The 25,045-nt window shown below is 33.2% G+C and overlaps 2 protein-coding genes across 3 annotated transcripts in view; both read right to left on the bottom strand.

Annotated features, from left to right (window-relative positions):
- LOC136990027 (folylpolyglutamate synthase, mitochondrial-like) overlaps positions 1-16,655 on the bottom strand; it is a 48,647-nt gene extending 31,992 nt beyond the window's left edge. For both annotated transcript variants that reach the window (XM_067288356.1, XM_067288357.1), the window contains exons 1-5: positions 16,517-16,655; positions 16,303-16,434; positions 14,992-15,110; positions 14,756-14,867; positions 7,563-7,643 (exon numbers count right to left, since the gene is read on the bottom strand). In XM_067288356.1, the coding sequence (XP_067144457.1) occupies positions 7,563-7,643; positions 14,756-14,867; positions 14,992-15,110; positions 16,303-16,434; positions 16,517-16,612 (540 nt within the window). In that variant the 5' untranslated portion in view covers positions 16,613-16,655. The remainder of the gene's footprint in view (positions 1-7,562; positions 7,644-14,755; positions 14,868-14,991; positions 15,111-16,302; positions 16,435-16,516) is intronic.
- A 5,269-nt stretch (positions 16,656-21,924) lies between these two features.
- LOC136990033 (cyclic GMP-AMP synthase-like receptor) overlaps positions 21,925-25,045 on the bottom strand; it is a 71,951-nt gene continuing 68,830 nt past the window's right edge. The window contains exon 8 of the mRNA XM_067288363.1: positions 21,925-22,476. The gene's annotated coding sequence lies outside the window, so the exon portion shown is untranslated. The remainder of the gene's footprint in view (positions 22,477-25,045) is intronic.

Genomic DNA, 25,045 nt, shown 5'->3' with positions numbered 1-25,045 from the left:
ACTGGAAGGACAACACACCAATTCATCCCCAATATTAATGAGAGACTAGAGTGAAGAATTTCCACTTAAAACTATCATCTAACGCAATTAATCACTGGGCACGGCAATTTCAACGCGTACCTGAAGCACTTTCACCTGAAGACAATTGACACCTGTTTGTGTGACAACACCTCTCCACAGGACACCGAGCATCTTCTTTGGAACTGCAAGCTCTACGCACAGCAGAGGATCATACTGATGATCCACATCCTCAAATCTAACTACAGCTGGCCATGCCCTCACAACAAGCTTCTGCAGGACCGTGACATTTTCAATGCTGTGAATACCTTCCTGAAGACGACGGCAGCCCTCGACCCACCTCACGTCCAGCATCAAACAATCAACAACCGAGTTCTCCTTGTAATGGACTTTGTTTAACGGTAAGTTGTCGCTCTTCATCTGATTGCTTATTTTGTACATAAAACCTGTCGCTTGGTCACTGGTTTTATACTGTATCGCTGTTCGAGTACTCCCACCTCGCATCTTTATTGTGTACCTTGGGTGACTCCACTCTCCCTGCTTTGTTACTGCGACTAATAATGTGTCATGAGGTGTCAACAATAATGATGTTTGGGATACTCTGTTTGTATTATCATCACGTGAATCTCATATACTGTTTCCTTTTGTAAAATGCCCATGCATTACTGTATGTTCTGCTTATTGTTTGTATCAACGTTCGGGATCCACTGTTTGTACTTTACAGTGAATATCTGTTGTAATTTTGTTTTCTCTGTTCATTTTCTGCTAATTTCCCAGAGATCTAACCAATTTGAGCTCTTCAATGTCATCTTCATTCACCTCCAATTCCAGATCTCTAACAGTTGTCACAATTTCATCCATAACTTCAGGGACATCATCTCCATCTCCCTGAATGCAGAAGGGACACAGCTTTTGCCAAGCAGAATTCAACTGTCGTTGAGTGACTTCTGACCATGCCTTTTGAATGAGCCATACAGCTTCAAGAATATCAAATGTTTCTTTCCAAAACATTTTTTATGTTCATTGTTGATGAGAACTAGAATGCTTAAAACACTGACAAAACAGTGCTCGAATGTACAATTTCTTGAAACCTACAATAACCTCTTGATCCATTGGTTGAATCAATGAAGTGGAATTCGGAGGTAGAAACTGAACTGTCAGCCAGGGAAAATCTTTCAGCAAATTATCTTCAAGATCTTTTGGTTGTCCTGGTGCATTGTCCAATAGCAACAATGCTTTCAATGGCAATTCATTGGTTCTTGATGCTTGGAGCACAAACTTCAAACAGCAATTCTTTGGAAAGAGTCTGCGTGACCCATGCTCTTTATTCAATCTTCACATCACTGGTAGTCTTTCTTTAATTATGGAATTTTTTTGAATGCTCTAGGGTTCTCAGAACGATGGACAAGAAGCAGGATAAGCTTCATATCACCACTAGCATTAGCTCCCAAAAGTAACATCAATTGGACTTTCATGGGTTTATGCCCAGGAATATTTTTTTCATTTTTTGTGATGTAGGTATGATTTGGCATGCGCTTCCAAAATAAACCTTTTTCATCACAATTGTAAATTTGTTGTGGACAATATCCTTCTTTTTTAACGAATTCTTCAAATTTGAGACAGAACTTCTCAGCTTCTTTATCTGCACTAGCAGACTCACTGTGAATTACCACGTTTAATGCCAGATCTCCTTCTAAACTTTGCAAACCATCCAGTGGTATCCTTGAATTCTATCTCCTCATGTAACGAATGTCGAGTTTGTTTCTTCAGTTCTTCAAAAATTTCTCTAGCTTTCTCTTGAATGAGTCATACTAGTTTGTGAAATCCGGAATTTATCTAAATTATTTTCCGTAATGACTCATAAAATGAACCGCGGAGTTCGTGGGAATTTTATAACCCTTCCTATTAAAGTTCTCATGCAGTAACGACGTAAAGTTTACACTTACCGTCCAATTCTGTTAATTGTTTAATCCTTATGGCAACTTTAACCTGTAAACAATCAGTCTCGTGACATAATTTTCCACCGCGAAATTATAAAAGCCATTTCTTCCCCCCTCTGGGGAGTCTCTTGTCTTCGATCGAACGAGTGTGTCCATCGCCGACCTCCAAGCCAATATTTTTTCCTAGTGTCACCTTGTGGATACTCAAGCCTCCAACTCATCCCAACCGGAGAACCTAGTGCCAACTTTATCTGACCTATTTCCGATTTTATTTGGATATTCCGTTTTCAGGGGAACAGTTCAAAGAGGTATGCAATCGGTATTGTAAGCTCTCTCTCGACCCTCTCCCGCGTAATAGGGAGTTAGAATGCTAGAACCCGAAATTCGTGTTGTACTTGTTCCATTGATTGATTTCAATAAATCTTGTTTCGTTATTACGATAGTGTCTTTGCTCGACTGTCGCCTACACCTTATCATTGGCTCCACTGATCTCCTCCACTCACATAACGTGTAACAAAACATAACAGCCATCCTTGACAAGTGAGTAGTCATCGACCTGTGGCCGGAAGGAGCAGTCCGACTTCCTTCGACCACAAGTTACATCTCTCTTCATTTCCCTTTCTTTTATCCAAATTAAAAGCAATCTCCATTTTTTCATGGATGGCACAAGTTTGTTTTTCAGATGTGATTTTCTTTACTCCTTTAGCAACTTGAGTCTTCTTGATTATATCTTTCTTAGTTAAGATTGTGCCAACTGTAGACCTGTTTAAGCCATACTGCCTAGCAACATCAGACATCATCTGCCCACTCTCTACCTTGGCTATTATCTCTTGCTTGGTTTCTATGGTGAGAACAATTCTTAAAACTCCACTCTTTTTAGGCTCCATAATATTATCAATTTCTTTTTGAAATAAAAAGTTCAGAAAAGCACTCACAAAAATTTGAAAACAGAAATCAACTAGCACATGAAAGAATTATGTAAATGTGAGGCCTGAATGAAATTCAAAAATTTTGGTGTTAAAATGTTAATGAATATCCAATAGGACAGTTAAACTCTCACCTTTGGAAAATAAAAACTGAGGCAAAACTTAACAAGTGAGAGACAGTCTTGCAAAGACTATAAAAAATTATTTGTCAGAAAGGTAAACAAAAAGCTGGAATTACAATGGAGAGTTTCAAAGTTTGGAGGAATACTATCCGATCGGTATCGGGTTGATCATCGATGTCGACATCTCCCACGCTCCGAAAGGTTTCGAACTGTTACCTGAAGACGAGGGAAAACCAATCAGTATTCATTATTTTACATCGCTTCTTTTTGTGTTTGTTCTGTGAAGTGTTCATTGTCAGAACATAAAAATCTTTCACAAAAGTGTTCATTGTCCGATTTGTTTGCAGTCTGAACTGTTTGTTAACTGATCACACACTGTATTTAGCCACTACAGGAATTGCAAGTTAGAATGCAATATAAAAATAATCGTTCTAACTGGTGTCAGGACTGACAGAGCAGGAGATCTCCTGATCTTTAGTCTCCCAAAAGTTTAGATAAACCTTTTGAAGCCATCCTAGACAAGTGGGTGAGGTTTTACCGACCCCAATCTCACAGTATTGTTAGTGTGACTGACTGTTTGAAGTCAGAAATAGTTTTTATGCACTAGTTGTGACTGTTGTTACGTATAGTTGGTTGTAAATCAGGGACTAACTATATATGTAAAAAAATTTTTTATGAACTTATTACTCACGTATTAAGTTTACATAATTTGTCTGAAAATCAGATAAATTATATAGATGTGTATGTATCTAAACCAGGAAGAAGTTAAATGACTTTTAAAGCCAAAACAGGTGTAATTGCCTAATCCTTGAACAATCCAACATGTACAGTACAGTACAGTACATATCCATAAAAATTTGAATAAACCAATATGTTAATAACCAATATTTACAAATATAAACATCAATTAACCTGATTTTTATACTAATACCAAACAATTACAGTGGGTGATCGGTTAATGAACAGTTCGGTTAACGAACAAATCGGATAACAAACACTTTTGCAAACTATTTTTATGTTTGGACAACAAACAGACGTTCAGATAATGAACACCTCACAGAACAAACACAAGAAGAGCAACATAAAATAACAAATACCAATTGGTCTTCCCTTGTCTTCGGGCAACAATTCGAAACTTTTCAGAGAATGGGAGATGTCAATGTTGAAGCCCAACCCGGTATACACTAATTGGATAGTATTCCTCCGAACTTTAAAACTCTCCCTTGTAATTCCAGTCTTTTATTTTTCTGACAGAAACAATTCTTTTATAGTATTCGCGAGACTGTCAGGCAGGCACTCATTAAATTTTGCAGCGAAAGGCGAGAGTATAAGAGCAAAGGTAGAGAATGGGCAGAAGTTGTCTGACGTTGCTGGGCAGTATGGCTTAAACAGGTCTACAGTAGGCCGCAGTTCAATCTTATCTAAGAAAGATACTGTATAATCAAGAAGACTCAAGCAGCTGAAGAAGTAACAAAAATCACATCTGAGAAATAAAGAACATTGAGCTCATAATGAAACCTGATCTGACGACAGAAGAACACCAAGAAACTCAGAGAGATATGTTTTCTTCTGAAAAAGAGGATTAATGCCGATATCTACTCTTAAAGATCTTTTAAAGAAGTGGGAGGATGTCAGAACAACAGTCTTAGAATGGCATCCAAACCAGGTTGAGGTTAATAGGCTTGGGGATATCTACAATTACAATGCTATTAATTACTTCTGAAAAATCTGAAGAGAGAAAAGCAATCAACAATAGACAGATTCTTTAACCTCCACAAATGGAAAAAACATGACTAATAAAAATGCAAGACTGTGTATATATGTATTTTTATTATTACATATAAATAAATGTAGTAAGAAAGTATATATGTTACCACTAAAGCTTGAAAGCTGTTAATGTGTACTGTACATTACCTAGCTAATCTCCAGATTAACTAGGGTGATCCGTTAACATGTGAAATCAAGAGTTTTCCGCATTTTACCTAGGTAATCAGCTTCCGTATCATTAAAGTTCAAAAGTTTGTTTCTGTCATTTCCTTTCCCTACTCCTTCCCTCTCTCCCTCCACTTTTAATTTGGTTTCAGAATAAAAGTTTCCAAGAAGAAAGAGTCATCTTGAGATTATCGAATAATTCAAAGGTATGATATGTTGACTGTGAAAAACTCATTGAGCCGTTGTCAGATGCGCGAGAGTGTGAAAAAGTTTGTCCATGCCGAAGAATTGTTTGACATATTGTATTTGACTCATTTGTCAATTGGCCACGATGGAAGAGACAGAATGATCAAGTAATTAAAAACATTTTATAAAAACATAACCCAAGCCCAAATAAAAATGTTTTTGGATTTATGCGAACCTTGTCAACAAAAACAAAAAAGTGCGAAAAAAGGGCTTCTTGTAAAGCCGATTATTTCATTGCATTTCAATAGCAGATGTCAGGTGGATCTCATTGATTACCAATCTCAACCAGATGTAAACTTTAAGTTTCTTCTTGTATACCAAGACCACTTAACAAAATTTGTTGTATTAAAGCAATTCACATCAAAATGGGCAGATGAAGTGGCCTATAACTTGCTTGATATTTTTCTCCTTTTTGGCACTCCAAGTATTTTGCATTCTGATAACGGACGTGAATTTTGTAATGAAATCTTAGAATGTGTAACACAGTTGTGGACAGAAATCAAAATGTTTAATGGCAAACCTAGACACAGCCAAAGTCAAGGAAGTGTAGAATGAGCAAATCAAGACATTGAAAACATGCTAACTACTTGGATGACTGATAACCTAACTAACAAGTGGAGTGAGGGCATACGATTTGTACAATTCATGAAGAATCGTGCCTATCATTCTGCAATTAAAGGAAGTTCATACGAAACCATGTTCGGTTGTCCCGCAAAAGTGGGATTGTCTTCTATTATATCACAAAGTGTATTACATTTGATAAATACTGAAGAAGACCTTGAAAAATTAGAAGATTCACAAGAGACTGTGATTATGGGATCACAGTCAAATCTTACTCAAGAGGACATCCCATTATCCTCTGCTTCTACAGAATCACCTATAGAAATACAAGAATTTATCAATAGTAATCTTAAACTGTCTTCTACACCACTGATTGAGGATACAGTTATGAAGAACATTCAGTTACCCTGCACCTCCAAGGAATCACCTCTGCATGTTGAAGAAGTCATCACTGAGTTACCCTCAACTTCAGCAGAATCACCATCACAGTTTCGTACAGAGTCTGTAAAGAGGACTATACAATACATGGTCTGTATTGTTTGCTCAAAAGCAACATCAAGTGCTCACAAGTGTAAATCATGTGATATGTTTGTTCACGTAGTTTGTGGTGAAATAGATCCTAAAGAGGAAGGATATGGTAAGAATGTATTGTGCAACATCTGTAAAAAGAATATGGATAAAAAAAATACAGCATGATGAAGCCAAGAAATGTTTAGAAAAGCAAGCAAAGAAAATGTTAGCAGTTTCTAATGCAAAGCACCCAAATGTCAATGAATTGAAGTACCCGAATAAGACAGAGCAAAAACTGATGCATGCTCAATTTTAGCTGTGGTTTTTAATAAAACAGAGGATGGCTTTTATAAACTTGGTACTAAAATGGGTATTTCAAAACAATTGTATGCAAAATCTGAATTCAGTGTTTGCAAAGAGATTTTTAACGAAAGAAGATGTCACTGCTGTAGAAATATCTTTACGTCAAACAGCAATAAAACAATCCCTTGGTACTGGGCAGTGTTTCAGAAATGTAACTGCAAATCTAAACGTACCACAAATAGGTGTGCTTGTTGCAAAAACCAATTGCTATGTAATTCAAAGTGTCATCAATCTTTAGATTGCACTAATAAGTAAGCACAATTTTATCATATGTTTTGCAAATTCATTTCCCTAATTGTAACAATATTTTAAACCATTAGATTTTTTGAATTACAGTTTTTTAATTGATTGATGATTGATTCTATCATCTAATTTGTTGATTGTTTGATTGTATTAACTTGATTTCTTTAGATAACGAAAATTAAATAAATAACATTATGTTAATTTAAGCATACAGAAAGATTGCTGTTGTTCCAGCAAAGATCTTATTTTCACTTTACCAAGTGCCTAGTAGATAATGTGCAGATTATCTAGATAATCTGCACATTACCTAGGTAATTTGAGAAATGGAACAATTTTCAAAACTTTAATGAATCACCCTAGTTAATCTGGAGATTAGCTAAGTAAGGTACACATCAACGGCTTTCGAGCTTTAGTGGTAACATATATTTTTTTATTTTTTGGGGTCTCCAGAATGAATTAATCAAATTCCCATAAAAACCTATGGTAAATCAATAATTGGTTAACGAACAATTCGGATAGCGAACAAAGTCTTGGAACGGATTATGTTCGTTAACCAATCACCCACTGTACTTGATATTTAATTATAATAGTATCAAAAAATAATAATATAATATAGCCTGATATAATCTAACAATCATTTGACATTATGTTAATATTTTTTAGTTACACAATGTTTACTAAAATTTATACTATGTTCTTACCTTTTCTTGAAGAAACACATAAAATGCCATTATTGTTAAAAACATAAAATAAGGTGGCATGGATACTTCTTCAGCCTTTTCCTGAAAAACAAGTTAAAAATGTCACTGATTATAATAAAAATAATTATCACAAAAGTTTAACCAAAAAATAAAAAAAAATTGCTGTCTTTTGGTGTTAAAATTCTTTAATAAAAATAAAAATGTGTACACAGGTTCTTTCACTGTGCATTACCATCTTCACCAGGCAAAAAATTTTTGTAGAATGGTACATCAAACAAAAATTTTTTTAAACAAGGGAATTGTAACGGACACTTGGTACATGTGCTTCTTCGAGCAGCTAGTGGTGCGAAGCTATTGTTCGTGGGATTATGACTAAACACCCCTAAGGCAGAAGACCCTTAGCCGTGGCAACGGAAGTCGTTGCGATAGTAATCCTGCGCGATACGAGAGGAACCGGTAGGTTCAGACAGTTTGTGACTTGGTCCCTTGTTGTTAGGACGTTGATGAGTGCGGAGCAAGAACGAACATATACCCCAGAATAGATTCGAACCTTGGGGTACGAACTCTCGAGTATCGACGACCCTGAACTTTTACTTGGCTAAGATTCCCGTTAGCCGTAACAAACTGGAGCCACCAGTGAGGAACAGAGGTTCATCACATCTGAAGAAAAAGAAAAAAACCAAAAAGAAATGATAGCAAGGTTCAACTTAAAAGGAAGAGAAAACAGTAGGTTCATTGTTCCTTTGTCTCATACATAAGGTCTGGCGACCAGGGATTATTGTATATAATCATAAAATAAGTTACATTTTGGGTAACTTAATATTAAATTGTAACAGGAATTATTGTACCTAACCAAAATGCCAAAAAAGTTGGCCATGAAAGACAAAATTGATATTTTAGAGGATAGAATTATTTCTAAAGATAACGAAATTATGCAGCTAAAATCAGTTATTCGTGAATTACAAGAGAAAATTAAAAATATTGAGAAAAAAGAAAAAAATAGATCCAGGAACATCGAAAACTCGGGAATGGAACGAGAACCTTCCCCTACTGTTCTAGAGGATGATAGGAAGTCGAACGTTTCGTCTGTTTCACCTATTAACATGATGATTAACTTAATAAACCAAATTAGAGAGGAATTAGAAACTAGATTTAATAAACTTGAGAATACGTTTGTAAATGCAAAATGTGCTGACTCAAATCCTTCGATCAGTCTCACACTTCCAAAAGGTCCTACCATTCCACAAAAGTTAATATCTTGGCCTGCTTTTGATCCACAAAATATAAACATTTGGCTGGAAAAGCTGCAAGGAATAAAAGAATGTTTCGAATTAGATGATACAATGTTTATTTCCACACTAAAGCTACAATCAGATATAGATTTGGTAAAAAGAATTAGGCTAGAAGAGGCAAAAGGGTATGAATTGACCCGGACTAGGTTGAAGGCACAAATAAAGAAATGGTATGAAACAGATTCCACTGTAAAGAAGACTATTAAAATGTATGATAGGGTTCAAGGAAAATTAGAATCAGCCTTTTCTTATGTTTTAGATAAATCAGAATTAATTAATTCTTTAAATCATGAATATTCAGAAATAGAAAAAATCGAACTATTAAACAATGGTCTGCAAAAAGAAGAAAGAATGTCTATTGCAAATAAAACATTCCATACCTTAGATGATTATACCAATGCCATTATGGAATTAGACTTTATAACAAAGAGAGAGCTCAAAAAATACTACAAAAGTTTCAGTGTAGGCAAATGTTCAAATAGACCTAATGAAATTTCAAGGTCGCCTAAGCCTTACAGCCATTTTTACAAAGAACAATCAAATCATCAAAATCGTGAATTAATGGACCGTGAAAGAACATCCGTATACAATAAGCATTCTAAAACCTTTAGGAGAACTAACAATAGAAACAATGGCATACAACCAGAACAGGCTATTTCTCGAAATCAGAGTCTCAGAAGAAAGTTCTCACGATATTATTTGTCATAACTGTTGGAATAGGGGTCATTATAAGAAGAGCTGCAAATATCCAAAATTTTATGCTTTCGAAAAAATGCACCAACTCGTGGATAAACTCGAAAATCAAAACAAAGAAAAAAAACTAATGGGTCGGGCTCCTGAGAGAGAGCCCTGTTTCCAAGCTGCTAAAATCCCTCCTTATCTTTTAGTGTGTCTCGCAATTTCGAAATCAAAATTACGCACTATTTATTTAGAAATCGAAGGCTCTCCGTTTAGTGCCATCATTGATACGGCCTCAGAGAAATCATTGATAAGCTGAAAACTATGTATAGAATTAAGACTAAAAATACGTCCTGAACCTATTAAACTCATCGTAGCAGATAATAGAAAGATAGAGTGTGAAGGTACTTGTATGTGTAGACTACAAATAATGGGAAATAGTATTGAATTTGTGTTTGTAGTATTGGAAAATTTTCCACATGATTTATTACTAGGTAGTGATTTTTGTGAACAAATGAAAGCAACCATCAGCTTCAGAGACAACTTATTTATAGTGCCAATGGGAGAGAATTGTATTAGTCAAATTCAAATGCTCCTCTTACATCATACCAACACAAAATTCCGTACCACAGAAGAAACACTTGTAAATGCTTTTACTATGCGTACCGTAAAAGTTTGCTGTCCAATTAAGCAGAGTACAGTAGAAATAAAGCACGAAATGGGCAAGAATGGTATCGATGTTTTATCAGGTATTTGTGAGGTGAGAAATAATAAATGTATAATTCTAGTATTAAATAGCACTCCAACTCCTGTTTTACTCCCAGCAGAATCTACTGTTGCCAAAGGGAAACCATGTGAAGAATGATCCTTTGTAAATTTGTCTTTATCATCACAATCAGACAGTAATGCAACAGATTCAAATACTATAAAGTCAAACGCTAACCCTTTGAAGGAAAGAAATGTTAGCTTATTCGTTCATTCTTATCGAAGACTAAACATAGAGTCATTTACTTTTAATATCAGGAATGATTTATCTGAAGATTCTGTAAAACAAATAGAAGAGGTATTGAGAGAGAACCTAGACATATTTGCCAAAAGCAGTTTCAATCTTGGAGTATGCACCCTAGGATCTCATGAAATAGTAACAAAGCCGGATGTTAAGCCAATTAAGCAAAATGCTTATAGAATGTCTGCATATCAACAAGAAGTTGTCAGAGATTTAGTAAAGCAAATGCTTCAAGCTGGTATAATTAGGCCGTCAAAGAGTCCCTGGACCTCACCTATAGTGCTAGTACCAAAGAAAGATGGGAAACATTGGTTATGTGTGGATTATCATCGTCTGAATAGCCTCACCGTCTCCGATACTTATCCTCTACCTCGTATAGATGATACCTTAGAAATCTTGGGAGGAAACAAACTCTATTCGGTAATAGATTTAGCCTCTGAATTTTGGCAGATACCCATGGCTGAAAATGATATATGCAAGACCACGTTTATAATCCCAGATGGCATATATGAGTTTTTGAAGATGCCATTCGGTTTAAAAGGTGCCCCAGCAACATGTCAGAGGATAGTTGACCAAGTTTTAGGCGATCTAAAGTGGAAGGAAGCACTTACATATATCGACAATACTATAGCATTTTCCAAAGACCTCCCAGAACATTTGAAATTACTAAAGGAATTGTTCGAAAGATTTAGAAATGCTCAATTGAAAGCTAAACCTGAAAAATGCATATTTTCCGCTAATCATAACCTACATCTTCAACGATGTAGGTTGTAAAACCGACCCAGAGAAAGTAAAGGCAATTACTGAAATGAAAGTACCTACTACGGTGAAAGAACTTCGATCCTTCTTAGGAATGTGTGGATATTTTAGAAGATTCATAAAGGATTTCTCGACTATCGCCACACCATTATTCCGTTTACTTAGAATCAATCAAAAGTTCATTTGGAGAGATATCGAACAAGAAAGTTTTGTACGATTAAAGGAAAGTCTATGTAACTCACCAGTTTTAAGTCATTTTGACCCAGAAAGAATGTGTTATATACACACAGATGCATGTGATATAGGATTAGGAGCTACTCTGTTTCAAAAGGATGACGACGGAAGAGAGCATCCCGTATGCTACATCAGCCAAATGCTTAATAAAAGTGAGTGTAATTATCTGACAACACAGAAGGAATGTTGTCTAAATGTTGTCCTAAAGCAGGTATGCTGATGCCAGTACCAGTCAACGCACCTTTCGAAAGAGTTTCCCTAGATCTAGCTGGCCCATGGCCTAAAGATAAGTTAGGACATACTCATGCAATAGTTGCAGTCTGTGATTTCACAGGTTATGTGGAAGTAGATGCGCTCCGGAGCAAATGCTCCAAGGATGTAATTGACTTTATAGAAAACTACATCGTTTTAAGGCACAGTTGTCCTAGAGAAGTAAGAACTGATCGAGGCTCGCAATTTATTTCGAAAGCAACACAAACATTTTTGAAAATTAGGTGCATAGGCTCAAAGCATACTTCTGCTTATCACCCTCAAGAAAACAATCTTGCAGAAAGAACGATAAGAACAATTAAAAATATTTTAAATAATTTTTATAAGGCAAACCGTAAGAATTGGTCAGAATTGTTAAATTACGCAGCCTTCGCATATAATACCACTTATAGTGAGCCTAGAGGCTTCACTCCGTTTTATTTGGTATATGGTAGAGATCCTCTATTACCCAAGGAGCTACATTTAAATAGAATCAATTTTGTCGATAACAACGAATTGGCCGATACAAATATTCCTGTCTGGGTTAAGTGCGCGGAGGCCGCTCGTGAAATTGCGTTAGGTTATATTGCTAATGCAAAAGACCTTTGTATGAACAAATACAATGAATGCCGACAATTTCATGAATACTTTAAAGGACAGCTAGTATTATTGGCTATCCCCAAACAACTACAGAAGGGCAAACCTATAAAATATAGAGGTCCCTTCAGAATTATAAGCAAGCTGAACGATAACAACTATGAAATAGAGGCTATTGATTCTAAACCTCGTAGTAGCCCTTGGCATGATGTGGTCCATGTAGAGCGCTTAAAACTGTTCTACACACCAAAGTTCATCATGAAGTCCCTAGATCAAACAGAGGACAAGGAATCAACGTTGACACAAGATAGCAGTGACTCTGACAAAGAACCAGAACCAGATGACCCGCGAGATGCAGATTACAGCACCGACGATATCCCAGGAACTAAGAAGAAATATTATCTTCAGTCCTCGGAAATCATAACTGTTATATCCTTAAGAGAAATTGTTACGAGCCGAGACGTCTCGTCCTAAAGGGGAGAGTGCTGTAACGAACACTTGGTACATGTACATGTGCTTCTTTGAGTGGCTAGTGGTGCGAAGCTATTGTTCGTGGGATTATGACTAAACACCCCTAAGGCAGAAGACCCTTAGCCGCGGCAACGGAAGTCATTGCGATAGTAATCCTGCGCGATATGAGAGGAACCGGTAGGTTCAGACAGTTTGTGACTTGGTCCCTTGTTGTTAGGACGTCGACGAGTGCGGAGCAAGAACGAACATATACCCCAGAATAGATTCGAACCTTGGGGTACGGACTCTCGAGTATCGACGACCCCGAACTTGTACTTGGCTAAGATTCCCGTTAGCCGTAACAAGAATGCGAGTTTAAAAAATTCGATCACTTCTTATAAGCATAAATTATTAATGAGCTTTTTGTCAATTTTTAAAAATTTGACCAAATGCAAAAGAAATATAATGACATAAAACTGGTTTTTAAATATTAGGAAAAAAGGTATAAGACCAATGGATCCTTGTAAGAACTGTAAAAATTAAAACTATAATTTTAACAAACTGGTTAACCTCACCATATCCACAAAATTAACTTTTTTAATTATTAATTTAAAAAGCAACACCCAAAGTTCTGGGTGGTCAAAGGTCAGTCTATTATAGGAATACATATTTGTTATTTAAAAGGATTTCCAGATATGGTTCTCTGGTACATAAACAATAATGCTTCCAACCACAAAGTAACATAATTACAATAATAAACTGATTTAATTTCTGGCATTGAGACAAAACCAAGAGAGAAGATATAAATTCATTTAAAATAAACAAAGATTTACGAAAAGCAATAATAAAAGCCAAAAAATTATGGAATTATAAATTTTACAAATTAATTAATTGAAATCTAGTATAAATGTGGCTCAAAAATCCAGCAATTCAGATCTATGATTTGCAAAAACTTTGTTGTTTTATATCAAAATAAAGTTTAGAAGCATTAGTAACGATTCAAAATATTATAATGCATTTGCACCATTTTTTAAAACTTTGGCTAATCTATTATTTCAAATGAATTTCTAAGTAAATACAAAGAAACTAAGAATATGAAAGATACATATAACAGATCTGAGAGAAGTTATTTCTAATAAATTGAAATTAAGAAGCAGTTATAACAGAAGTGCAACCATATTATCAATGTTTGGCTAACTTTACAGTTAGGTAAACATTGATCATATAGTTGCACTTCTGTTGTAACTGCTAAAAATGATATGAAAAATTAGAAAAAAGTATAAAAAGTAGGAAAATTAAATTAATTAGTACAGTGAAATAAATATTATAATACAAATGTTTGAAAGAAATAGTTAAAACTCCCACTTTCTAATTACAACTGCTTATAATATGTAGAAAGAAATGCATCATACAACTAATATTTGCATAGCATTACTTGGTGAATGACACTGAAACTATTATAAGTTAACAGTGTAATGACTAGCTATTACTATAATTACATTGTTTAAATATTGTTTCTCTTTAACAACAATCTTAATTTATTGAATTTAAAGGTTTTTACAGGTGTGTAATTAAATACACCTTTAAAAACTTTAAATTTCAGTAAATAACTTTAATAGACAAACATTTTCAATGTATTACTAACATTGTCTTCGGGTCTATTAAAGTTATTTACTGGAATTTTAAAGTTTTTAAAGGTGTGTAATTTTCATTTGTACACATCCAGTTTATTTAGAGGTTAAAAATAACAACAATCTCAAAAGCTTTAATAAAATTTAAGGCAATTTTTTTATAAAAGTATTTGGCAGAATAATACAATTACTATGTATAAATTAAAATTTATATAGTTTCAGAAACATTTGAAAATTAATTGTTAAATTATTATTTGACTAAACTAAAAAATAAAAAATTTAATATAAATAACATACTTGTAATTTTAATTTATTATAAACCTTCCAAAAATACGACGTAAACATTTCTTTACACAGAGGTTTTCCATTTATCCGAATTCTCTCTCTAACGGCAACTAAATGAGGAGAACTGTAGAAATAAAAGTTTATCTTTGGAAAACAAAAAATAAAAATAAATAAAACTTTGATTTTCTTTGTTTACAAACTGATAAAAGTTTATAAAAATTACATTTTATTCTATCGTAACACGTTACCTGTAGAAACCAGTTTTAACTCCTCGACGACGTAACACGCTTTCCGTAAAAGCGCACGTAGATCCTTTGCCTTTTGTACCAGAGATATGAATGATATTTAATCTATCTAAGTCAGTAGGCTGTGAAATAAACATTTTTCTTAATCATTTTTGATCATTATCAATTTATATATTTTAATATAAATTACATTTAATAACAAATTTTACTATAAAATGTTTTCATCTTAAATATTAATACTTACAAATTTAAAAAGTAATCCACGAAACTAACTATAATTAAATATATCTTAAATGAATTTTAGTAATGGTAAAATTATTTTGAAAATTTGTTCATTTAATTTTATCTCCAAGTCGTAGATGTAGTCGTTTTACGATAAACACAGAATAAAACGATAAACACAAAGCGCCAAGATTTCACCATTAGATTTCGAAAATAAAACCGATCGTTTCGAATTAAAATCGAAACCGAAGACATTTCTGGCAATAGTACAGTTAAAAACTTAATTTTAATCTAATTATTTACTTACATTTAAAATTTTAAATTTTGCACTTAAATAAAAATATATAATAAAGTTTCACTATTAGAAATTAACTTTCAAAAATTAAAAAAATAAATAACATTTCAATGCCATTTCTTAAATTTAAAAGTAATATTTTAAATTATTTTATAATTTAATAAAACACTTGTTTTAAATTCATTAACTATAACTATAATGTAAATAATTGAGTTATTTACATCAGAAACATTAAAAAAAAAACTCAATAAATTTTCTAAAAATACAGTTATACAATAAAAAGCAATAAAATAAAAACTATTCAAATAAAGTTAATATAATCTGTAATTATTTCTTTAATAAATTGTTTTAAAGTTTTTGAAAATAAAAAAAAAATTTATACAATATTTAATTTTTTTGAACAAATCAAGATTTAAAAATATATTACATAGGAAAAAACATCTCAAATTTAAGAATGGATTTAATTACAGTCAGTTTCTAATATTACAAAAATAGAATCGTTTTAAAAATTCTCCATTTTAAAATATATTTAATCTTCCTTTAGAAAAAAAGAATAAACTATATAACAATTAAATGGAGGATATGTTTGTTTTTTGTTTTCTTGAGAAATTAATCTGGTAGAAATTCTGTTGCACCTTTGGGTTTTATCGCATGGTAGAGTCGATATAAAATCTGTTATATAATTTTTTAATCTATTAAATTTAAATTAATTACAGATAGAAAAAATAAAAATTAAACGAAGTTTTTGGTAATTATTTAAGAAACTTGATAAAATAATTAATTAATTTTTTACTCACCGTTATGTCGAGCTTTTTAAGAAACTTTTCTGTGTTTTTGAGGTTTTTATAGGCGTTGACACTTCTCTCTTTTCGCGCCTTTTCCAAAACAGCCGCGTTACTCTGAAGTCCGTTTAGAGCATACACAGCATCCTGAATATACAAGTGAATATTCCGGTTAAAACTTGAAACTATCACTTCTTAGTGTTTATTTATTAAATAAAATTTAAAACACCTCGTAAGTTAGCTTTGTTACGGTAGAAAAGCTACGTTTATCGGCGGAGGTACCCAATTCCATCGCCTGTTTTACTATTTTCCAAAAGATTCTCATAGCGGTTCCGATGTTTATATATATATCCTGTTTAGAAATGATAAGCACCCACGTTGTTCCGCGCAATGAAAGTACGCCAGCGCCACCTAATAAATACTTATAAAAATAAAAATAATAATTTACAGTATTAGAAATCCGTAAATACGTTGATTACAGATAGTTCAGAAACGATAAAAAATTCTTTAAATAGTAATTTAATTTGTAAATTATAAATAATTGCGTGATAAATATGAAACATTAATAATAAAGTGCATATTTTCTTTTATAGATGATTTTTTTTTTAAACTGTCTCTCCTCTGTGTGCAAGAAGGAAATTCTTAACTTCTAGACCAATGATTCTCAACTTTTTTTTCGTCACGGTACACTTTTAATAATTTAAAAATTTGGCGTCACACACGGTAAGTACCGCGGGACAACCGGTGACGTCATAACAGTGATTTTTAAACGCCGTTCGTTATTTAGGTCACATTTTCTAAACACCTTGGTAACTAGGGGCAATTACTGGTAACACCGGTTACACTTTCCAAACGTTCCCTAGGAAGATAGAACAGATTGAACTACTTGTTTGACGTGTGGGTATTCCCAGTGGCGGCACACTTAAAAATCTCGCGACACAGTGGTTGAGAATAACTGTTCTAGACTATTCTGCAAATACAGTATAAAAAAGACTAATGAATGATATTTGTCCATTGACCCATGCAACTTCGTCGTATGTTTACCAAAATCGTAGATTTTCTTATTCGGGGGGATTGGACGCTGGCTACGAGGCTTTTGCGTCCGGAGATGTGTGTAGTTACGTTTTTGGTACCCCAATGCAACCAGCGTCATCCTTATGGGAATAGGGACTCCCGATACTGCCGATACCGATACCGTATCTATACTTTTCTTCGATACCGAGTACAATGGAACCCCGGTCAACGAACTTTTATTTTGGAAAAATTTTGTCTCGGATAACGAACGTAACGGTTTTTTGTGTCAAATTTTAGTTGCTGTTAGGTATGCGCGAGTTAGGCATTGCTTTTCCGAGTGTTTGTGCTAAACTCCTTTTTTCGGTTTTGTGATTTATATATTTAATCAATATGGCATCCAAGAAAGAGAAAAATGATAGTGGTGACAGCGCCGGATTAAGCCTCTAGCGGGCCCTAGACAAAATTTAAATTGGGGCCCCATTTAAATAAGTTGCTTCTAAACAAATCTTATATAATGTGACATTAGCGTAGCTAGCATGGGTGACACCCGGTGCGGATATCGTGGTGTCACCCCAAGTCACACCGTAGTGTCACCCTTTTTAACTCTTTTATAAAACACTATTGAATTGTAATATCTTCGCACTCGAGCAACTTGAACGCTATATCGAATAGGTTTAGATTTAGAAAATAAATTATAACCATACATCAGTACTACCACGAGAGGCGGCCCTAGGAATATTTCTGGATGGTGCGAGAGATCTTGTGGCGTACATTACTTCTGATGCTCGGGTGGCTGTTGACCCCTTTTTTTTTCTTTTTAGGCAATGGCCAGTCGAGCGGAGCTTAGTAGGAATTGTTAAATACAGCCTTTTCTGTCCTATCGAATTTCTTACATAATTTTTAACTCGTTTTGAAACAGAGAAATCTTCTGCACTGAAGCCGGGCCCCTCCGAATTACGGGCCCTAGACATTTGCCTACTTTGCCTATTCGATAATCCGGCCCTGAGTGGTGATAGAAAACGGCAATGCGCTATCGCATTTGAGAAAAACTTTCATTAAAAAAGTAAAACAATCGATTTTAGATCAATTTCTTGTTCCTAACCAAAAGAGACCTCGACTCGAAGAATCTCCCGATGAAGTGCTACCCGTTATTTTTTTGGAGGATTTCCCTTCTAAGCATTAAGCTCCGTATATCTCTCCACTTCTCTGCCACGAACTACAACAAACCAAGGTGTGTACTGTACTGTGCATATTAGTATAATAAAGAAATCTTAGTCGACTTTGAAATTAAAGAACTGTGGTGTGATAAGTCCTTTGTAATAAGAAAATTAATACTATTTTTTCTACTTTTATTATTTAAGGATTAACAGGCCTAAATTATAGTAATAAGTATTAAAACTATCACAAAAAAGCATATTTTAAAAAATTGCTTCTACAGACACTTTCAAATTTTACTTAGAAGTAGATAAATTATTTTTATTTTTAATAAAGAATACAAACAAACATTTTATTTTATTTGAGTCTACACTTAATAAAAAAATGACGAAACACCATTTTAAAGTGCATTTTTATCCAAATAATATATAAATATGTAGCTAAAATGTAGCCAAGTCAAATTTATGTAGCCCAAAAAGTAGCTAATGCGCCAAATGATAATTTTTACGCCAGTACAATACTGTACGTATCAATTTAATAAAGAAATCGATTAGTCAACTTTCAAATTAAATAATTGTAGTTTGATAAATCCTTTTGAAATAGCAAATTAATAATTATTAAGAATATTACAGAGGAAAATTAATTTTTATAGTCCGTCTTGGTATGACGGTCGGATGGGCCGGCGATCAAGCTGGCAGCCTACCGCTCTGGGAAACCCGGAATCGAATCCGGACGGGTCGAGAAATCCCCAGGAATTTTTCGGAGAGCCCCGTCCCTCACCACCCGGTCGCCCCATTATGGACCTGCTATAAGAGGCCCTCTTAGTGCCTACAGGGCAGAGTTTAAAAAAATTTTGCATATAAAATGAGTGTTTTCGACATATTAGTAAATTACAGTTTATGCTTGTATTTTGGGTCTTGCGATCCTTATTTACGGATCAGTTTACAGACCTGCTTCAGGCCTGTAAATTGACCGAAAGTTTGTTCTGTGGTTAAAGTTATTGCTGGAAAAGTACGAGTGGTGTTTTTTGAATTTTATTGTCAAATCTCAGGTTATTAAAATGGAATGGTTTGAGTTGGCTACTTTTTAGAAAATTTTTGGCTACAAAAGCTGAAAATGTCTGGTATCAGGCTATATGTACAGTACACTTATTCCTCTTTTTGCGCGATGGATACGTTCCAAAAATCGTCCTGTAAGAAAAGTCTGAAAATGTACAGTATATGCATCCAGTAGGAAATGCTCAATAGGATTCACAACTTCAAATGGAACAAAAAAATAAACAATTTACAAAAGAAACACGAGTTTTATTATTCTAACATCATTTATTGTTAACATTATTTGTACGTAAATATAGTAAACACAATATAATAGTAATACAAATTAAATATAGTAAATACAAGGTAGTATAGGAAACATAAAATCGACATACAGCATTCTCTGATGTACTGTACAGGTACACCAAAACATACAGTAAACTAAAGAGGAGGCTCTTTTGAATGTATAAAAGATATTTCATAAATTACATCAGTTACAAACAAATACAGTCAAACCTGTTTTTATGCGGGGGATAGGGACCGCATTAAAAAAAACGCATTAAAAAAAATCTCACGAAACTTCACGAATGGCTGTAAATAATAGTTTTCGCAACACAATTAAAAAAATAATTTTTTTATGCGGTCAACAGGGACCGCATAAAAAAAGTCTCACATAGAAAATAACTCAAAACCGTACGAAATAGAATTTATTGACAACAGATGTCAGCACTTGACTGCATCGTCTGGTCTATCGTCTGTTTTACATATTTTTGTCCAGGTGGTGTTTTGTTGACTTAAAAAGTAAATTATTTCATTTTTCGCATATTCATGCAATAATATTACTATAATAAGTGCATTTATGCTATAATAAGTTTATTTAGCTATAATAAGTCAACGTGAGACATGACGAATCGCACGAGACTAGTCGCCAACTATACCGCACAAATTAAAAATTCGCATTAAAAAAATCGCACAAATAAAAATCGCACATAAAAGGAGCGCATAAAAACAGGTTTGACTGTAATTGTATCTTCAAGTATAACAAGTGTCTTTGTTAGAACAAAGACCCTTTTGTTGCCTAACCTTTACGACTTGCATAAACAGTAATAGTTTACCTATTGCTATAGATATCCGGTGTAGCAAACATTTACGAATACAGATATGGTTACGTTACAGAGTTTATAACTCGACCCTTAGAAGTTTGAATTTTTTCTGTTTTAATCCTGGCAAGTTATCAATAGAAAGATTGATTTTTAGAAATCACCGAGGCTGTGGACCAAATGTGAAATCTTAACGGACTGTACCCAATCCACAGGTCACTGGTTTGTGACCCCCTGCTGCTGTATACAATACTTCAAATATAGAAATCATCGTCATCATCATCCAAATTTCTTAGTTTTATTAAAGGTACTTTAAACAAACATGTTTTTACACAATTCAAAAAAGTATATCTTATATATAAAATTCTCGTCTTATATATAAAATTCTCGTGTCACAATGTTAGTTACCTTACTCCTCCGAAACAGCTTTACCGATTTTTACCAAATTTCATATGCATATTCAGTAGGTCTGAGAATCGGCTACTATCTATTTTTCATACCCCTACACCATTTCCCCCTTTCAAAAATATATTTATATATGGATTAAGGCTTTTATGTCCAACAGATGGCGCTAACTTCCGACGACTTAAGTTTGCTTTTCTGTGCGGCATTATGCTTTTCTGTGAGAATGGACTGAAGCAGATCGTTTTCTATCTATCTATATAAATAAAATATAACGTTCGTTTGTTCCTACCGATTCCTTTGAAATTTTGACACAACGTTGCATTCGAATACGCACGTGTTTTTATATAATATACATGTCGAAATTCCCCCCAGTGGGGGGAGATGGACGGGATTAAGGCTTACCGTGAAGAACTCGGCTTCTATTATACTATTTTACATGCGGTTTTTTGCGTTTTCAATTGAGTTTTAATAGGTTACGTCAACAGAATATACACTAAAAAGGGATTTTTCGATATTCCCCAGCGGGAAAAGTGACGGGATTAAGGCTTACTGTGAAGAACTCGGCTTCTATTTATACTATTTTACATGCGGTTTTGATTGCGTTTTAATAGGGTACGTCAAGAGAATGTACACTAAGAAGGGATTTTTTGAAATTCCCCCCACAGGGGAAGTGTTATACATTTATAATAGATACATTTTGAGCCACAGCAACGCGTGGCCGGGTCAGCTAGTTTTGTATAAAAAAAACTTTGAATGAAACTTTTTAAATAGAGATTTATTTTCAAAATTTATAAAAGAAATTGAATAAAAAAAATATTTATAAAAGTTTTCATATAAAATTCACTTGAAAACAATTATTTGTTTATAACTATTGTAATTTATGAAATATCTTTTATACATTTAAAATATTAAATGCGAAATTCATAAAATTTACTTTTTTCAATTCCAATTAGCATTTTATTTAAACAGATATAAATATTTCAAACAAAATGAAAAAATTTTAAATATTTAACAACAGTAAATAAATTTTTGCTTCATTTACTGTCAAACATTTTAAATTTTTCTTGGATAAATAAGTTTTATAGAATTACTGCTTTAAAATTTAATGTTCCTGTAATTCTGGATCAATCAAGGATAACACGTTCACGACTAAATGTATACTTCCTGTTACGAGAAGAGATACGTGCTTGGCCGTTGCCACGTTTAGCAAGAATGATGAGGAATTTGGAACTGACATTTTCCTCTTAAAATTAGGATCATAATTATGGAAAAAAATTGAATAGCATCTTTTAAGCAAGAAAAAACAATGGTATTATTATTATTTTGAGCTGATGAATGTAGAAGTGATTTAGGTATAGTTCCTGCAGCATTGGATGATATTTTTTCTTCATAAACGGAGCTTAACAGATTATTCCATATTTTCATATTTCTTTCACACTATTCCAGTTCTTTTTCTGGATCCACTTTAAAATTACTTTGATCTGTAAAATTAAAATCGAAATTATACATACTGAATAATATAGTAATTCATACAGATTGTATTCAAAATTAGAATTGTTAGTCGACTATACTCTGCTTCGTCGATAATTGAAAAAATTACATTCTAATTATCTACTATAAGTAACAGATATGTACTATATCAATGGTGTGGTTTCTTTATATTGTTTAAAATTCAATTCTGTAAAAATTTCTTCAAAAAATTGATAAGACTTCACAGGTTAAAAACCGAAGAATTTAACCATTGTTTTTTTTTTTTATCTGGACCGCATTTCAACAGAGACAAAAACTACTGAGTGTTATCTTCGTTATTCTTTATTCTACTACGCATTTCGGGTGCAAGATTTTTGTGTAGCTTGCACCCCTCGTCAGGTGTTACATTTCTACAAATTGGTAGAAATACAATTATTACATTGATTAATTTATTATGTTAAAATTATTACAACTTTCATGGGAGGAAATGGGAGGGGCTAAAAAGCAAGCAAACCAAAAGACAGTTAAAAATGCCTTAGGGGATAGAACATCAACACTGTGTAGCTATATGTCTAAACATGAAACAGGTTAGTTCACTATAATGTAAATATTTCCAAATAATGAAAGTTGTAATAATTTTAATGTAATAATTGTATTTCTACTAATTTGTAGAAATGTAACACCTGATGAGAGGTGCAAGCTACACAAAAATCTTGCGCCCGAAATGTATAGTAGAATAAAGAATAGTGAAGATAACACTCAGTAGTTTTTGTCTATGTTGAAATGAGGTCCGAATAAAAAAAAACAATGGTTAAATTCTTCAATTTTTAACCTGTGAAGTCTTATCAATTTTTTGAAGAAATTTTTAAAGAACTGAACTTTAAACAATACAATGTAATTGTTTCAACCCACCAATAAAATAGAGTAAAGTAAGCTTACTACTTCCCAATCTTTTAAAATCTGCTTTAAAAAAGTATTTTGGCATTTGAAACTCCAAATGCTACTATTCATAGTAGCATTTGGAGTTGCATAATTGTTAATTAGTTCTGGAATGAAAACAAACCTTAGTTCATAATTTCTTAATTTTAATAACAGAGAAATAAGCTGTAAAAGATTTTGCAAAGATGGAAATGCAGTTTATTTAAAACAATATATTGAGATGATAATAATGATAATAATAATAATAATAATAATTCAATCATTGAAATATATATCAAAAACATGAAGTGGATTATACTAATATTATAGGAACTGTTGAGAAATGTTTGGAAATGACAATGAAAACTAGCTATACATCAAGAAAATCTTGTTAAAACAAACTGCCAGGTTCTAAGATTGATTTTACTTTATTGAAACTTCTATCCTATATGATAAAATCTATTTATCTATACATATATATAAAAATTGATAAAGCTCAGCTATTTGGGAATGCCGAGCTGAAGTGTTGACAGGTGAACTGAGAGATAAGCTGAACTGAGATGTGTTGCAGCAAAGCCCATTTTTTAACTTAAATTGCATATGTGCAGAATGTAAGGTATACAATATGCCAGATATGTTTTCATTAGTGATGCAACGAATATTTGGTTACTATTCGGTATTCAGCCTATTTTTATTATTTGGCTGAATACCGAATATTTAATCACTATTCGGCCAAATACGAATACCTAAAAACAGGAGTAAGAAATAACAAAAACACAGTAAATTAATCATTTTGGTAACTTTTATTAATGCTGAACATTAAATTATAATTATTAAAGTTAATAAGAAATAGCATCTAACTCTAGTATTAAATTATTTCGTAATTAAATATTATAGCCCGATATCTTACGGCATTGATGGCATGTATTTTTGTGCGGTATATGAAAATGTCAATAAAATTGGAACATAATTGACTCCTGTAAAATTTTTAAAAACTCTATTAGTTGTTTTCTATGACATCAGCAAATTTTTTTCTCATACGTTTATTTCGGTCCTCTCTTATTTTAATAGCATAAAAACAATAAATATTATGTTATATTTGAACAGATGCGGTAAGTTAGCTCCCCTTTAGCTTTAGACTGCCGGTGTAAAATTTCACGCCTAGTTAAATGAAATAACACTTCCTGCAACTATATTTATCAAATAAAATCATTATTTGACGATTATTTTTAACTTTTTAATGTTAGATTCGTATTTAAGTGGAAATAATTAATTAATATAAAAATTAAAATTCTTAGAGGATTTTTCCCCATTAGGTGTTGCAGAAAAAGGCCCGAGGAGTTAAAAAAGCAATTCCTAGTTATTTCGTACAATTTCGAGTTATTTTCTACGTGAGACTTTTTTATGCGGTCCCTATTCACGCATAAAAAAAATATTTTTTAATTGTGTTGCAAAAACTATTTTTCATAGCCACTCGTGAAGTTTCGCGCAATTTTTTTTTATGCATTTTCTTTTATGCAATTCCTATCCCCGCATAAAAACAGGTTTGACTGTATTTGAACTGTTCCACAACTGGGGAGAAACTAAACCCTATGTCCCCACTAAAGTATACCCAGGGTACTATTAAGTTTACAAATACATAATAACAACAAAATTTTAGTG

The sequence above is a fragment of the Centruroides vittatus genome, unplaced genomic scaffold (assembly GCF_030686945.1).
Source record: "Centruroides vittatus isolate TY-2023 unplaced genomic scaffold, ASM3068694v2 scaffold_861, whole genome shotgun sequence".
NCBI lineage: Eukaryota > Metazoa > Arthropoda > Arachnida > Scorpiones > Buthidae > Centruroides > Centruroides vittatus.
The sequence above is the reverse complement of the archived record's forward strand: the minus strand, read 5'-3'. Positions and strand labels throughout refer to the sequence as shown.